At 48.4% G+C, this 18,198-nt stretch overlaps 1 protein-coding gene across 3 annotated transcripts in view; it reads left to right on the top strand.

Annotated features, from left to right (window-relative positions):
• The window catches only part of LOC141271199 (killer cell lectin-like receptor subfamily B member 1B allele B), a 316,917-nt gene that overhangs the window by 105,821 nt on the left and 192,898 nt on the right, over nucleotides 1-18,198 (top strand). For 2 of the 3 annotated variants that reach the window (XM_073681309.1, XM_073681307.1), the window contains one exon: nucleotides 16,763-16,843. The exons of the other annotated variant lie outside the window; for it this stretch is intronic. In XM_073681309.1, coding sequence (XP_073537410.1) covers nucleotides 16,763-16,843 — 81 coding nt within the window. The remainder of the gene's footprint in view (nucleotides 1-16,762; nucleotides 16,844-18,198) is intronic. 3 annotated transcript variants of the gene reach the window in all.

Below are 18,198 nucleotides of genomic sequence, written 5' to 3'. Positions count from 1 at the left end.
AGTACAGAGACAACGAGTTGGAGTTAGGTGTAGGTTCAGACACTGCAGGAAAGGGGAAGATATGGACATAGAGACAAACAGGCTAGGAGAGTGTTCAGACAGGAACAGACACTGCAACGAGATACAGGAGCGAGTCTGGGTATACGGCCCCCAGAATGGCGGACAAACAGGCTAGGAGACACAGATAACAGGTCTGGGAATACAGCCCCCAGAAAGGCGGGACAGGCAAGAAACAGAAACAAGACCTGGCAACTTCAGAGTAGGAGCACACTGAAATTAGTGTTGCTCAGGCACCAGCTCCAAGTTGGAGTGGGTTTAAATATCTAGTGACTCACAGCAATAGGCTGGGGAAGCATTAGAAGTGTGCCCACCGCAGCTATAAGAATCAGGAAGTAACCGGGCCGCCGCCCTAAGCAATCAGACCAGAGCATGCACACAGTATGAACAGGAGCACGGCTTACAAACTGGACTGAAGGCTAAGACTGCAATCTTGCATAGTGGGAGATGGTGCACTATGCAAGTACGCCGCCAGGTATGTTACACCATGCCGCAGACACTGAGAAGCTCCTCAGTGAAGCTCCTCAGTGTCTGGCTGTGACGGCATCCAGATAAGCCGAGTTCATGTCCAATGAACTCAGCTCACCTCATGCACATGTGGCGCCCTGCTGTGCATTGGTGCCACAGATCCCAGATGGGTGCATGGATGGATTCCTCCACAGGAGGCCCTCATAGCATTCACATACCTCCACCTTCCACCTCAGACCACCAGAGGGAGCCCGTTAGGGATATAAAAAGGGAAGGTGGAGCTAGGCAGTCAGTCTAGAGTCTAGAGCAGGGGTCTCAAACTCGGCTGGGTATATGGGCCACAAATGGAAAAAATTTGAATTTGGGGGGCCGCATTTTTTGTTCAATGTGACATTTTTAGTGATACCATTTTTTTTTTGTATACACCTTTTGAACATTTTTCCCGTGTTTATTTTTTTATGGATGTGGCGATAATAAACGTGTACTTTTTTGTGTTTACTTTAGTTTACATATTAAACAGCATTTTTAGTGCCCAATATTTTTTCATGCTTTATTTTTATTTTTTTGATTTTTACAATTTTCTTTCCTCCAATTGGCCACATACAGTAAAATTGTCATACCATTAGCATCATATAGTAATAATGGCAAACATCTTGTAGTAATGTCCCCATCTTGTACTAATGTGCCCCAACCAGGTCCCCATCCTGTGGCTATGTGCCCCATCCAGGTCCCCATCCTGTGGCTATGTGCCCCATCCAGGTGCCCATCCTGTGGCAATGTTCCCGATCCAGGTCCCCATCCTGTGGCAATGTTCCCGATCCAGGTCCCCATCTTGTGGCTATGTGACCATCCAGGTTTCCATCTTGTGGCAATGTTCCCCATCCTGGCCCCCATCTTGTACTAATGTGCCTCATCCAGGTACCCATCCTGTGGCTATGTGCCCCATCCAGGTCCCCATCCTGTGTCTATGTGCCCCATCCAGGTCCCCATCTTGTGGCTATGTGCCCCATCCAGGTCCCCATCTTGTGGCTATGTGCCCCATCCAGGTCCCCATCTTGTGGCTATGTGCCCCATCCAGGTCCCCATCTTGTGGCTATGTGCCCCATCCAGGTCCCCATCTTGTGGCTATGTGCCCCATCCAGGTCTCCTCTTGTGGCTCTGTGCCCCATCCAGGTCCCCTCTTGTGGCTCTGTGCCCCATCCAGGTCCCCTCTTGTGGCTATGTGCCCCATCCAGGTCACCATCTTGTGGCTATGTGCCCCATCCAGGTCACCATCTTGTGGCTATGTGCCCCATCCAGGTCCCCATCTTGTGGCTATGTGCCCCATCCAGGTCCCCATCCTGTGGCTATGTGCCCCATCCAGGTCTCCATCTTGTGGCTCTGTGCCCCATCCAGGTCCCCTCTTGTGGCTATGTGCCCCATCCAGGTCCCCTCTTGTGGCTATGTGCCCCATCCAGGTCTCCATCTTGTGGCTCTGTGCCCCATCCAGGTCTCCATCTTGTGGCTCTGTGCCCCATCCAGGTCCCCTCTTGTGGCTATGTGCCCCATCCAGGTCCCCTCTTGTGGCTATGTGCCCCATCCAGGTCCCCTCTTGTGGCTATGTGCCCCATCCAGGTCCCCTCTTGTGGCTATGTGCCCCCTGTGCTGTTCTTCACACACATAAAAAAAAAAAAAGATGATTCTCACCTGTCCTCCGTTCCCTCGGCGTCCTTCCTGCAGATGTGGCCCGCAGGCACCACAGAGTCAGACCCCTTGACGATCCCGACCTGGTCCAGGAGGAGCCGCTGACAGCAGCGCTGCATTGCCGCACACAGACTGTCTCCCAGCACAGCATTTCCAATGTCAGCCGCTGACCAATCAGAGGCCAGCAGCTGACATCTGCATATGGCAATGACATCATGCTCACTGCGCCGACACGCAGATATCAGCTGCTGGCCTCTGATTGGCCAGCGGCTGTCATTGGAAATGCTGTGCTGGGAGACAGTCTCTGTGTGCGGCAATGCAGCGCTGCTGTCGGCGGCTCCTCCTGGACCAGGTCGGGATCGTCAAGGGGTTTGTGCCTGCGGGCCGCATAAAGCAGCCTCAGGGGCCGCATGCGGCCCGCGGGCCGCGTGTTTGAGACCCCTGGTCTAGAGTCTGGAGTCCACAGAGAGAGAAGTTCGTTCTGTAGAACAGTTTCCTCAGGGGACAGAGCTAGTTCCAGCTCCTGCAGAAGCTAGCCTGCAGTGAAGCCCAGTCCAGACTCAGAGAGCTCAGGTTAGTGAGCCAAAGGTGTGCCGATGCCATAAGAGCGGTGAAGAGTAGCAAGGCCTACTGCCAGTGTGAAGCCTAGTGAGGGCCCCGAGCGTGGCCGAGGACGAGTGGAGTAAGCGAGCTACATAGGGGGGGGGCAGAGAAGCTTAACCAGCTCACCCCACAACCATTTACCGGACACCGGGTCCGCGCCTCCAGGGGCCTACATCCCCAGCAGGAATAACCGGAATCCCTGGATAACTACATGTCCCAGGTTAACCCAAACGCTGACAACGTACCAGGGTCAGGAGTTACCGAAGCCCCGGAAACCAGGGAGTGTGAACTCCAACAGAAGGCCCTATCACCAGGATCAGCAGGTGCAAGACAGAAACCAAGTTAGGCCTAGCTCCAGGCAGGTCAGAAACTTATTGAGGAAAGGCAAGGAACAGGAGGCCCCACACCCGCTCACTGGGGAGAGTCCTGAAATGCACCCTTCACCCTACAGTGACCTGGATCATGCCTGAAACACCACCAGTAAAGGTGCTGAAGTGAACGGACGTGTGTGTGCCTATTCTTCCTCTGACCCGGTTGGTCCCCTCTGTCCTGCATCAGTTCATTTACGCTGCCCTGAGGCCCCGTTCCACCTGTGGGGAGCTACACCAACTAAGCTGCCTGATCACCAGCCTCAGAGGACTGCCGCAGCGCTGTTGATCCTCACCAGAATCTTCAGGTGGCGTCACGAACATTTCCCTTTCCCATATAAACTTTCCCTTTTTCACTTTTTAAGAGTGACCCCAGGGTACGGACCCGGGAGCCGACCATCGCGACATCCCCCAAGGTCAGGCAATAACAACAAGGCCCGGGCGCTGAGTCGTCCCCATTCCCTGGGCGCGTCACTGACAGCGTGGGAGAAATGACGTCACTGCGTGAGCAGGAGAATTCTCCCACGCTGGGATGGCATTGAGATGGCAGGCTGGATGGTAGCAGAACGCTGCCATCCAGCATGCCATCCTTCAGAGACACTGCGGAGCGCAGGCTAGGTATTCAGCTGGGGGCTGATATTAGTAACCTGGGAAGCTATGTGGGTATTACCCCCTTCCCAGGCTTCAAACATCTGCCCAATCCTTTATTTTAACACTAAATGACAAGTACAGTGACCAACACTGTCACTGTACTTATTATATATGTGACTGACATGTTTCTATCTATCTAATCTATGTGTGATGCTCTATTCTTTCTGTTCTAAATTGTCGGGTACCGGTGTATGCCGCTGATGAATTGCCGGCCGGCTTTTTTAAAGAGACGGGTGAATGAAAAACACTATTATTTTTTTTTAATAAATCCTATATTTTAACACTAAATAACAAGTACAGTAACCAACACTGTCACTGTACTTAATACATATGTGACTGACATGTTTCTATCTATCTAATCTATGTGTGATGCTCTATTCTTTCTGTTCTAAATTGTCGGGCACCGGAGTATGCCGCTGCTGAATTGCCGGCTTTTCATGTTTCACTGTGAGTACTGTTCCTATCGATTTGGGCAATCAATGTAATGCCACAACCACCATAGCTGTGACATTACAGTGAGTGGCAGACAATCCCTGCATGATTGGTGCTCTAAATAGCACTAAACATGTAGGACGGGGACTCGAGCTCCCGCCCGAGCATCTCGAAAATACTCAGCGAGTACCGAGCAGTGGCGAGTATACTGGCTCATCACTAGTGTTTTTACATCATTGATCTGTTAGCGGATTTCCAGCAGATCTCAACTGTCCTGGACTCCTCTCTGCGGTGTCTCGTTAATGGAATGAGAAATTAGCATTGTGGAAACACAAGTAAGCTTAGATCAGTGCTTGCTGCTGACAGATTCATGATGTAAAACTGCAAATACTGTTGATGCATATTGCAGAAGACATAATTTGTCTGGCCGAGTATTGTACAATACCCGGGCCACACAATGTGCAGAAGCATTGACTGTATTTTAAACATATAATACCCTCTGTCTGTGATGGAGCAGAGATAAACTGGAAGCCTGATAAGAAAGACTGCACTGTGTATCATCGAGTAAGAGCAATGGAGCTACAGCAGAGCAGAGCCAATGGCAACTGAAGGGTAAATAGAGCCTGAGAGGCAATCTAAATTGGGCGATATGTACAAACTAGGGCAGGTTTAAAAATGAGTTATATCAGTATAAATATATATGTACATGATTTATAAGACAATATTGTGACTTTGGGAATATCCCTTTAACTTGTGAGCTGGTATTTTACTTTAGTGATAAGATAAGGTAGAGATTTTAAAAATTGCTGTTATTCAATTGTATATCCCATGACTGTAGAGAGAAAAATAAAGCCTGTTCTTAACTCCTCGTACATTAACAAAATATGTATAATTGTTTTTCAGCTATAAATGTGTTGTAAAGGTGGAATATATACATTGTCTTCTGCATAATACTCTGCCAATGACCAGATGTCACTAAATTGACAGGAAGCTGATATAATTCATTCACACATATATGTAAACTTAGAGGGCAAATCTTCAAAACGATTTTGCCAGAAAACTTGCATAAGACTCTTTTAAAAATGGCGTGTTTTTACTCCAGTTTCAAGCAGCTTTGCCAAAATTGTCAGAGTTGGGAAGTAGCCATGATGGAATGAGGGGTATGCAATGCTCACCCTTCAAATTCATCAATAGCGCTGATGTTTTTACTCTAGAAGTGTTGCTCCTGTCTGGCGAGGTGCACAGAGGTGCACGACACTAAGAAAATGCGCTGAATTCATTTCAAGTGACATGCGTCTCTTAATTTGGCACATCTTCCTGTGCAGCCCTCATCAAGACTGGAGTTTGAAATGCCAGTCTAATGAATTAGGGCTTTAGTGTTCAAAATAATAAGTTCTGCGTACATCAGATGATTAAATATATGAGGAAGAGGAAAAAATGAAAGGAGATGGAGGAAAAAAGAAACGTCAATGAAAACAGGCGGCAGAAAAGAAGGTACAAGGGTAGGGAAAAAATGAGATAGAAGGCAAAGGTGATCTGAACTTAGGAGAAACATGAAATTGTAGGTGGAAAGAAAGGAAAATGAAGGAGAATAAATGAGCCAATAGAATAAAAAGACAAGTCTGAGAAATATAACACTTTCCTCTGTAATCTAGATTACATAATTTCTGTACTCTCATATATCACTGATTTTTGCAAAAGAAAATAAAAAACTGGTTAGTTAAATTTGTTGCATCATCTTAACCTGACAGAGGGACTGTTTTTTTCATTATTTCATGTGTAGTAGAAGCCAAAAAGTCTTCAGGAGAATTCTTGCAGGATGTGTCAAAGATGAGGCGAGATTGCCATCTGCTGTTCAGACACAATCAAACGGAACCAAGATGTGTTAGGACAGTTGAAGGGGGAGCAGATTTAGACTCTGGACCCTGTCAGGTGACTTCCAGAAAGGATTTCTTGGATATAAAAGTCCAATGCACCAAGCCTGAGGCAGGATTGGCGTCAACCTGCAGAGAGGAGCAGACGCACAATGTGCTGAGAAGCCCAGCGTGGCAGGCCTGAGCCAGAGGCCTGCGAGACATAACAGCCGGACACTGGTGGATAAACTCTGGATTCCCTACAGAGGTGCCCCGAGTGCTGCCCCTGCTGAGGAGAGTCGGGACCTGCTTGCGGTGCTGAGTGAGTTTGCAGGACCCGACGACGCCCGCCAACAGATGAGGTTTGGATCCCCCTACCCAAGGCTTGAGAGACTGCCTCCAACGGCCAAGCAGAAAGGAGCTGGGCGAGGGCTGCGCCAGGAGAGTCATGCCAGCAGAAGCAGAGGAGCTGCACAAGTGAACAGGGCCGTCACTTCCACTGTTCACCTACGGTATCGGGTGCAGTTGGGTTTAGGATCTCAGGTTGGGAGGGGACCGGTTGGGGTGGGAAAAGCTAAACTTGATTTGATTAACTTTGTCCAGAAAAGACTTGCGGCCCAGCAGGAATAACCGGTGACCTCCGCCAGGGCTTATATACAAAGTTAAAGAACTAACGTGGTGACTCCCACGACTGGGTGCATCACACTGCCTTGAGAAACTTTGCATTATTACTAGTGATGAGCGAGCACTAAAATGCTCGGGTCGAGCAAATTGGAATACTCGGGTGCTCGAGCCGAGCAACGAGCCCAATGTAAGTCTATGGGAAACTCGAGCATTTTTCAGGCGGCTCCCCCCTGTGGTCTGCAGAGGGCCTAAAAATTGCCCAAATCGATGGAAACAGTGCTCAAATGACATGGGAACAGCATGGGGAAGACACCTGTAAGCATATCTGACTCCCAAATCACTGCTGTCAACAACGTTGTCAGAGTATTACGCCACTTTTACGGACTCACAATAAAGCTTACAAAAAGGAAACCAAAATAATTTTTCCTGGGAAATATGTTAAGGAACATCCTTTCCAGGGTAATGACTTGTATATAAGGCAAAAAAAATAACCAAAAACAAAAATACTCCTCCACACCTTGGGCTATGTTCACACGTAGCGTTTTTGATGTGTTTTTGCACTTTTGCATTGCTTTCAACCAAGACAAATGCATTCACCAGGAAATGTCATTTTAACATTTTACAACCTTATCTGGCCATGTAGTGTGTGACACATCATCAGACACATGCATACAGTGCCGAAAAGACATGGGAACAGCATGGGAAAGACCTCTGGAAGCATCTCTGACTCCCAGGTCACTGCCTAAAAGTGTGCCCATCATAAGTGATCCTTGGCACATGCGAAGATGTCTCCTGCCATGCACCTGTCATTGCAGACTTGCAGCAATCATCGTCCACGTCCTTGTCCCAGTGCAGCGTTCAGTTGTCCCTACCCCATTCCTTGGAATGCAAGCGCAAGTATGCAGACAGCCACCCACCCACAGGCTGCAATACTATACTGCCAAATTTTTGACAGCTGCTTGCACTTGAAATGTGGCCTTTTAGGCTCGTGGAGGCGGAAGCTTTTCATAACCTCATGCCGACGGGTCCCGGGTGTCCATACTCGGTCCCCAGCATTAAACATGTTATCTTCAGCACAGCCTGTTGCCGCTTGGCCAAGGCAGTGCTGCAGTGCTGTCAGCTTGTGACTGATGTGGTCATTTCGGAGATGGAGGAGGAGGTGCATTGAGGTTAAATTGGAGACGCTGTTTTTTATACTAAAGAAAGATCCTATTTTTTTGTTTTTTTTACGTTATTTTTTAAGACAAATGCATTCACCGGGAAATGTCATTTTTACATTTTACAACCTTATCTGTCAATGTGGTGTGTGACACATCATCAGACACATCCTTTTTTATTTATGATGGAGGGACTCTGAAAGTCATAAAGCCTATTTTTATAGGGACATCAGGCAGCCCTTACTATTCTTAAAAGGCCAGCAGTCGGCCCTAGCTATTGTTAGAGAGCCATCAGCCGGCTATTCTTTGTTGTTCCCATTATTAACAAGTGGGTCTCCTATACTGTTATTGCGTATCCAGTGACTGCAAGGGCTGCCAAAAATTTGGACGCAACCCAATACCCCCTTGAAGAGACATAGAGGAGGGTCTCATTAAATAAAATGTTCCCATTATAAAGGAGCGGGTCTCCTATAGTGGTAATGCCCATGCTGTGACTGCAAGGGCTGCCAAAATTTGGGAAAAACCCCACTAAGAATTTAAAGACACATGGAGCAGGGCCACAGTAACAAGGTACGACATGTTCCAGTCAGAAAGGAGAGAGTCTGCTATACAGTTATAGGGTATGCAGTGAGTCCAACGGCTGACCAATTTTTGGAAAAACCCCACTAAGAATTTAAAGACACATGGAGCAGGGCCACAGTAACAAGGTACGACATGTTCCATTTGAAAGGAGAAGGTCTGCAATACAGTTACAGAGTATGCAGTGAGTCCAATGGCTGACCAATTTTAGGAAAAACCCCACTAAGAATTTAAAGACAAATGGAGCAGGGCCACAGTAACAAGGTACGACATGTTCCATTAGAAACGAGAGGGTCTGCTATACAGTTGTAGGGTATGCAGTGAGTCCAACGGCTGATCAATTTTAGTAAAAACACCACTAAGAATTTAAAGACACATAGAGCAGGGCCAGAGTAACAACAAATTCCCATTAGAAAGGAGATAGTCTCCTATAGTGTTGGTCTATGCAGTGAATGCAAGGGCTGCCAAAAATTTGGAGGCTCTTCAATGCCCCTTGGAAGAGACGTGGAGTAGGGCCTCATTAAAAAATGTTCCCATTAGAAAGGAGCGGGCCTCCGATACTTGTAATGCCCATGCACTAAGTGTATGGGTTGACAAACATTTACCCCTGGGGTGTATACATGAACATACTGTATAAAAAAAATTTTTTTACGGGCATTATAAACACCCTTTAAAAAAATTATGTGGGCTTTGCATCACGGACCACGGTCACCCTGGTGATATGGTGGTGGAGGATGAGGAGAAGGAGGAGGACAAGAGCAAATAGACAAAATCAGGAAGCGTATACCCATGTGTGGGTGTGAAAAGGTGCATGGGAATACACCTCCCAAGATAAGACACTGGATTTGAGTTTATGTTGCGCTGCTATCATTTGGTGGTGTTGAGAAGTCTGGCCCAATCCAGCCCTTGTTCATTTTTATAAGAGTCAGGCTGTCAGCATTTTCAGTTGACAGGTGGATGTGCTTATCAGTTATAATTCCACCAGCGGCACTATAAACCCGCTCTGATAAAACGCGGGTGGCAGGGCAGGCCAGGACCTTCAAGGCATTGAGAGCCAGTTCATTCCACGTATCTAGCTTGGATACCCAATAATTATAAGGCACAGCGGAATCACGGAGGACGTTGGTACGGTCGGCAAGGTACTCCCTCAGCATCTTCCCAAACTTTGCACTCCTTGTGAGAGTACCCCGCGCCTCAGGGCCTGTGCGATGGTAGGGTCTGAGAAAACTCTCCCAGAACTTTGACAGTGTTCCCTTGCCTCTGCTGGATTGAAGTTGTGTCTCTCTCACCTGTACTCCTTGGTTTTCCAAGGATGCGTGCCCTCTGCCGCCAGCGTTTTCAGATGGGAATGTTTTTAATAGTTCCGCAACAAGGGCCTTCTAGTACTGCCCCATTTTTGTAAACCTGTCCGCCTCAGGAATAAGAGATATAAAGTTCTCCTTGTAGCATGGGTCTAGAAGTGTCACCAACCAGTAATGACTGTCACCGAAAATTTTGAGAATGCGAGGGTCATGGGAAAGGCAGGATAACATAAACTCAGCCATGCGTGCCATACTACTAACAGGCAAGACTTCCGTGTCCTCACCAAGAGGATGACTGACCATGCTCTCCTCCTCCTCCTCTCTGTTCTCTGGCCATCCACGCTGAACAGACGGTATGACAGCTGTGAAGGTAGTACCGTCTATAGTGCATGAAACTAGCTCCTGTCCTTCCTCCTCCTCCTCTTCCTCATTGTCACCCAATCCACGTTGGGATGAGATGAGGCTTGGCTGTGTGTAATCATCCTGTATGGTTCCTTGCTCCATCTCATCGTGCTCCACCTGCAATGCATCCTCTTTTATTGTGAGCAGAGAACGTTTCAGAAGACAGGGAAGCGGGATAGTGACACTAATTATGGCGTCATCGCCGCTCACCATCTTGGTGGAATCCTCAAAGTTTTGGAGGATGGTACATATGTCTGACATCCATGTCCACTCCTGAGGTCTTATGTGTGGAGTCTGAACTGAATACCGACGGCCTTGTTCATGCTGGTACTCAACATCTGCCCTCTTCTGCTCACAAATCCTTCCCAACATCTGCAGTGTAGAGTTCCAACGCGTGGGGACATCACACACCAGTCTGTGAGCCGGAAGCTGCAAACGCTGCTGAAACACTGAAAGGGCGGCAGAAGCTGTAGCTGACTTTCTAAAATGGGCACACAGGTGGTGTACTTTAACAAGCAGATCCGGCACCTCCGGGTAGGATTTGAGAAACCGCTGAACCACGAGGTTAAGCACATGGGCTAGGCATGGTACGTGTGTCAGCTCGCCTCGCCTCAGAGCTGCCACCAGGTTCCGGCCATTGTCACACACGACCATGCCTGGCTGTAGGTTCAGCGGTGTGAGCCACAGATCTGCCTGCTCTTTTAGAGCTGTCCACAACTCTTCAGCATTGTGTGGTTTTTCACCTAAACATATTAGCTTCAGCACAGCCTGTTGCTGCTTGGCTGAGGCAGTGCTGCAGTGCTTCCAGCTTGGGACAGATGTGGTCATGTCGGAGATGGAGGCTGAAGAGGAGGAGGAGGCTGAGGAAGATGAGGTGCAGGAGCTGTGGACCGTGGGGGCAATCCTGATTGACCTATGGCCCGCAATCCTTGGCGTTGGGAGGAAGTGTTCCATCCCAAGGTCCGACTGGGTCCCGGCTTCCACTATGTTAACCCAGTGTGCCGTCAGCGAGATGTACCGTCCCTGCCCACAAGCACTTGTTCACGTGTCCGTGGTTAAGTGGACTTTCCCGGTAACTGCGTGATTGTGTAATGCGGGGACGGCACACCGGAGAAATAGTGGTGGCTGGGGACCGAGTACCAAGGTACGGCTGCTGCCATCAGGTTGCGAAATGCTTCCGTCTCCACGAGTCTAAAAGGCAGCATTTCGAGCGCAAGCAGTCGTGAAATGTGAGAATTTAGTACTGTGGCCTGAGGGGCTTTGGCTGCATATTTGCGCTTGCGTTCCAAAGACTGGGGTATGGACAACTGAACGCTGCGCTGGGACAAGGACATGGACGTGCTTCCTGATGCTGCTACTTAAGAGTGTGCAATGACAGGTGCAGGGCAGGAGGCATCTTTGTATGCACCATGTACAGGGGAGTGGCTTGCATGCACAACAGCGGAAGAAGCAATGGTGCCACCCGCAGACACTGTTCCTGGACCCTGGGGTTCGTCCCACAAAGTCGGGTGCTTTGCTGCCATGTGCCTGATCATGCTGGTGGTGGTCAGGCTGGTGGTTTTGCCACCCCTGCTGATGCTGGCCTGGCAGGTGGTGCAAATGGCCTTTTTGGGGTTATCGGCAGAGTCTTTAAAAAACAATGAGACTCGGGAAGACCTAACAGTTGCACTGGCAACTTCCTTCATGTTGGTGTTATGGGGAACGGTTGCCTGCCTTCTGTCTGTGGCCTCCACACTGCTTCTTCCTGCCTGTTAGGGTGCTCTGCCTCCCTCCCCCTGTGTGCTGCTGTCCTCACTCTGCATGTCCTCCTGCTAGGTTGGGTCAGTTACTATATCATCCACCACCTCGTCTTCCACTTCCGCAACCTGGTCCTCCTCCTGACTTTTTTCAATTGTGTCTCATCATCGTCCACCTTTTGTGACACTTTCCCACCGTCGCCTTTGTGTAACCATGGCTGCTCAAATATTTGGGCATCGTTACACGCGAACTCCTCTTGCCCCGCTTCAAGTGGACCGGGCGAGAGGCCCGAATCTATAAATGGAAAAGTGAACAGCTCTTCAGAGTGTCCAAGTGTGGAATCAGTTGTCTCTGGGTACTCGGCATGGTGGGAGGAAGGAGGATCAGGGTGAGGAATATGCGGTCTAGACTCACGGCTACTGAAACTTGACCGTGTGGAAGACAGGGTGGTGGTGGTGGTGGCTAAGTGACTGGAAGCATTATCTGCTATCCAACCAACAACCTTTTGACACTGCTCTGGGTTCAATAGTGGTGTGCTGCGGTCCCCTAGAAATTGGACAGGAAGGTCAGACGAGAAGATGTGGGTGTTTGTTGTGGCACAATTTTGGCTTGCCCACAGCCTTGTCCTCGGCCTCTGCATGCACCATTAGCATCACGTCCAGTTCCCTGTCCCTTGCCACGTGCCTTGCCCATTTTAAATAGAGGACAGTATCTTCCACACTCACTACAAATGACTGAGTTTTGAGCGAGCTTACAGTGCCTACAAGTAGTATTCAACCCCCTGCAGATTTAGCTGGTTGACACATGCGGAATTAACTTGGCATTGTGATATTTGTACTGTAGATCAGCCTGGAAGTGGGAAATGCACTGCATCAACTTTTTTTTTAAATGTTAAAAGTTAATTCAGAGTGTCATTTATTATTCAACCCCTCAAACCACAAGAATTCTGTTTGGTCCCCCTAAAGTATTAAGGCACCAAGAATAATGAGCTTCACATGTGTGGATTAAAGATCTCTTTTGCCAGCCTTTTCTGACTATTTAAGACCCTCCCCAAACTTGTGAACAGCACTCAGACATGGTTAACATGGGAAAGACAAAGGAGCATTCCAAGGCCATCAGAGACAAGATCGTGGAGGGTCACAAGGCTGGCAAGGGGTACAAAACCCTTTCCAAGGAGTTGGGCCTACCTGTCTCCACTGTTGGGAGCATCATCCATAAGTGGAAGGCTTATGGAACTACTGTTAGCCTTCCACGGCCTGGACAGCCTTTGAAAGTGTCCTCCCGTGCCGAGACCAGGCTTGTCCGAAGAGTCAAGGCTAACCCAAGGACAACAAGGAAGGAGCTCCGGGAAGATCTCATGGCAGTGGACACATTGGTTTCTGTCAATACCATAAGTAACGTACTCCACCGCAATGGTCTCCGTTCCAGACGAGCCCGTAAGGTACCTTTACTTTCAAAGCGTCATGTCAAGGCTCATCTACAGTTTGCTCATGATTACTTGGAGGACTCTGAGACAGACTGGTTCAAGGTTCTATGGTCTGATGAGACCAAGATCGAGATCTTTGGTGCCAACCACACACGTGACGTTTGGAGACTGGATGGCACTGCATACGAGCCCAAGAATACCATCCCTACAGTCAAGCATGGTGGTGGCAGCATCATGCTGTGAGGCTGTTTCTCTGCCAAGGGGCCTGGCCATCTGGTCCGCATCCATGGGAAGATGTATAGCACGGCCTACCTGGAGATTTTGGCCAATAACCTCCGCTCCTCCATCAAGGATCTTAAGATGGGTCGTAATTTCATCCTCCAACAAGGCAACGACCCAAAGCACACAGCCAAGAAAACCAAGGCCTGGTTCAAGAGGGAAAAAGTCAAGGTGTTGGAGTGGCCTAGTCAGTCTCCTGACCTTAACCCAATTGAAAACTTGTGGAAGGAGCTCAAGAATAAAGTCCACATGAGACACCCAAAGAACCTAGATAACTTGGAGAAGATCTGCATGGAGGAGTGGGCCACGATAACTCCACAGACCTGTGCCGGCCTGATCAGGTCTTATAAAAGACGATTATTAGCTGTAATTGCAAACAAGGGTTATTCCACAAAATATTAAACATAGGGGTTGTATAATAATTGACCCACACTTTTATGTTTAAAATTTAATAAAATTCAACTGAGCAACATAACTTTTTGGTTTGTAAGATTTATGCTTCTGTTCATAAAACCTACTCTCGTTTGCAGTTTGAAGGCTCTAACTTATTTGCATCTTATCAAACCAGCTAAATCTGCAGGGGGTTGAATACTACTTGTAAGCACTGTATATGTGATCTGTGTAATGGAGAAAACAGAGTTTTAAATACCTGGCCTGTAGGTAAGTAGTTTGAACAGCAAACTGCTGTGAATTGCTTTACTGACACACTGAAATTTTTTTTTAATGGAGGCCAGAAATAGCAGTATTTTCTGACAACGTATATGTGATCCGTGTGATGGAGAAAACACAGTTTTAAATAGCTGGATTTCTAGCGCTGTAATATGGAAAGGACCTGGCAGTATTTTCTGAAAACGTATATGTGATCCGTGTAACAGACAAACCACAGTTTTAAATATCTGGCCTGTAGGTAACTATTTTGAACAGGAAACTTGTGTCAATCGCTTCACTGACACACTGAATCAAATTTTTAATGGAGGCCAGAAATGGCAGTATTTTCAGCGCAATTATATGTGATCCGTGTGACGGACAAACCACAGTTTTAAATAGCTGGATTTTTAGCACTGTAATATGGAAAGGACCTGGCTGTATTCTGCAGTGCCAACAAGCAAATGGCGCAGAAAAAACGGAGTTCTCTGGATTGATTTTTAAGCCAATAATAAGGATTAAGATCCAAAGAAAAGTATTCCTGGCCCCTGAGACCTGGGCCTTTGTATAGAAATATCTAACAGCAGCAGCAGGCAGAATTGGAATGGAGCTTCTTGTGCTATATGCACTGCAGTCTGCTATATACCCTGCCTGCCTATATACACTGCCTGCCTGATATCTCTGCAGATGGATTAGTCCTCAGAAGGACTGTTTGTTAAGATGGATATGTGTAATGTACGGTTTTTCTCCCTATACTACCTAATACACAATCAAATCTCTCCCTGACACAGCAGCAGCTCTCCCTACACTGTCTGATCCGGAGTGACTGTGACGAGCACAGCGGCGCCAGGTCTGATATAAACCTGATGACGCTGTGTGGCCAGCCAATCACTGTAATGACAACAACCAACATGGCTATGGCATTACAGTGCATGGCAGGCAATCCCTGCATGTTCATTGGCTCTCTAAAGAGCGCCAAACATGTAGGGAGGGGACCCGAGTTACCGCCCGAGCAACCCGGAAATACTCTGCGAGCGTCGAGCATCTCGATCAGTGAGATGCTCGGGCGAACACCGAGCAGTAGCGAGCATGCTTGCTCATCACTAATTATTACTTCAAATTACCATTTGTTATCCCTGTAGCACCCTGAGGACTCGGCTGCTACAGGGGTATTGCACCTCAAACCAGAGGTGTGGTATTCCACTCCCGGGTAAGGATGGAGTGTGGGACTGAGCTCAGTAGGCTGCATGCACTACATACATCCCATTTCCGGGGGACAGAACTACGGTACTCCCACCAAGTAGATGTGCAGGTACGACAGCGTCTGTCCCTGGCTGGAGTGGGAGGGGGGGTGGAACATCCCAGTAGTGTAGGGGCAGATAGGGGGAGTACTCTGGGTAAAGCTAGGAGCCCATTGGGTGCTGGTCACCTGGGCTCACACATAGAGCGAGTATATAAGGTGGGCACCAACTAGAAATAGGGTCGAGTTCAGCCTGAGGAGAAGCTGAAGGAGAGTTCAGCCAGGAGGGCTGACTAGGAGCTGTGGCTCCGGCTGGGCCCAGCTCCGGGGCCAGGCTTGTAGTGGAGAGGAGGAGGGAAGGCCCAGAGACGCAGAAAAGAGGGAACCCTAAGATCCCAGAAGCAAACCAGAAAGGGTGAAGGGTTGGCAGAAGAGGGCACCGGATCCCAAGCTGGCAGAGGCAAAAGTAACCCTTAACCAGGAACCGGAGGTCGTGGGCAAGCTTTGCCACGACCCTCACCAAATCCACCAGGAAGGTACACCAAGAGTAGGGTCAGGAAAGCCAGAGAAGGTTTTACCATAGAAGGCCCAAGGGAACCGGACAAAGGTGGATCCCTGGTGGGGACGGCCAGGAGAAAGAGAGAGAGAGGGAAGCTCAGGACCACGCTCCGGAACTGCCTGGGGGTTGGCCGAGTCCAGCACCTGGTGGATGCAGCACGGCTCGGGTGGTCACTCAAGGCCAGAGTGACTGAAGCAACACCAGTGAGTAAAAACCCTGAAACTGCATCCCACGTCTCTGACTCTCCTTTCTGCCCTATTACTACCCCCATCATCCGCACCAGCTGCCCTGAGGCCATACCCCTCCCGTTGGGGGTTATACCACCATCGCTGCACCCATACTACCGGCCTAAGCGGACTGTTCTGCAGCGGCGGCCTTGTGACCGCAAATCAACGGGTGGCGTAGTCGACACAGAAACAACATCTACCAAGACTGCCACACACTTAGTTTGACACCCTGGGCACGGATCGGGTCACCGCCACAAGGACTACTACCCCTATCCAGATCCGGCTCCGGGTATCCCTTGAACATGGCCCAGGGGGCGCGTCATCCCTGTTACCATTTCCTTGTTTAGAAGACCTGTTACATATATATAAAAACTGTTTCTATCCATCCCTGACTGTCCTTGCCTTGTGTCTCTGTGCGTTGCATTCCAGCACCTGCATTACACATGTTCAGGTTTACTTTGTTTCTTTCAGTTTGTCAGCAGGCAGACATAGAGAAATATAGAAATGAATTATCTAAGGAGCTCTGTCCAAACAAGACCGACAATTCTCCAGGTAAGTAAATAATTATCTCTGTGTTCGCTCATAAATATTCACAATAGCTAGTGAGCTGATATTTCACTTTAGTGATAAGGTTATAAAGTGTCCTTGAAAAGTGCTGTAATGCAGTTTATCACAGATGTAGCACAATGTCTGGATCTGTAATGATCTCAGTGGTTGGATCCTCAGTTATTAGTAATACGTATATTTACTTTCCATCTGTCCGTGCCTCGTGCAGTCGGAGAATAAACATACATTACATGGCCCCAGTGACATAATTAGAGTCCTATGAGCCCCTATGCAAAATTTTGACAGGGGCCCCACTAGCTAAGTGGTCAGTTGTGTAGGCCCCTGTAATAATCTTCGCCTTCTTGGCCCCTTCCTGTAATAATGTCCCACGTCTTGGGCGCCTTCATGTAATATTGTCCCCTGTACTGGGCACTTTATTTCATAATGACTAGTGTTGAGCGAGCACTAAAATGCTCGGGTGCTCGAAGCTCGGGCCGAGCTCACCGTGATACTTGGATGCTCGACCCAGGCAACGAGCTCAATGTTAGTCTATGGGAGGCCCGAGCATTTTTGTGGCGGCACCCCCGGCAGTCTGTAGAAAGCCTAAAAAGTGCCCAAAACGATAGTGACAGTGTTCAAATGACATGGGGATAGCATGGGGATCGCCCCAGGAAGCATTTATGACCCCCAGGTCACTGCTGTCAACAACGTGGTCTGAGGTATTAAGCCACTTTTACGGGCTCACAATAAAACTTTCAAAAACGAAACTGAAACGGTTTTCCTGTAAAATATGTTAAGGAACTTCCTTTCCAGGGTAAAGACTTGTGTATAAGGTAAAATAAATAACCAAAAACAAAAATACTCCTCCACACCTTGGGCTATGTTCATAAGTAGCATTTTTTATGCGTTTTTGCACTTTTGTATTGCTTTCAATTGTGACAAATGCATTCACCGGGAAATGTCATTTTAACATTTTGCAATCTTATCTGGCCATGTGCTGTGTGATACATGCATACAGTGCTGAAAAGACATGAGAACAGCATGGGGAAGACCCCTGGAAGCATTTCTGACACCCAGGTCACTGCCTAAAAGTGTGCCCATCAGAAGTGATCCTTTCCGCATCAGAAGATGCAGACTTGCAACTATCCCCGTGCAAGTCCTTGTCCCAGGGCAGTGTTCAATTGTACCTCCCCATTCCTTGCAATGCAAGCGCAAGTATGCAGCCTGCCACCCACCCACTCCCAGGCTGCAATACCATACTGCTAGCTTGCACTTGAAATGGAGCCTTTTAGTTTGGAGGAGGCCGAAGCTGGCACTACCTCATGACTGCTACAGCAGTGAGGTATCCATACTCGGTCCCC

The sequence above is a fragment of the Phyllobates terribilis genome, unplaced genomic scaffold (genome assembly GCF_046119375.1).
Source record: "Phyllobates terribilis strain yellow unplaced genomic scaffold, ASM4611937v1 Scaffold_5__5_contigs__length_657084704, whole genome shotgun sequence".
NCBI classification, from domain to species: Eukaryota; Metazoa; Chordata; class Amphibia; order Anura; family Dendrobatidae; genus Phyllobates; species Phyllobates terribilis.
Note: the sequence above shows the minus strand (reverse complement) of the source record. Positions and strands in the feature narration are given on the sequence as shown.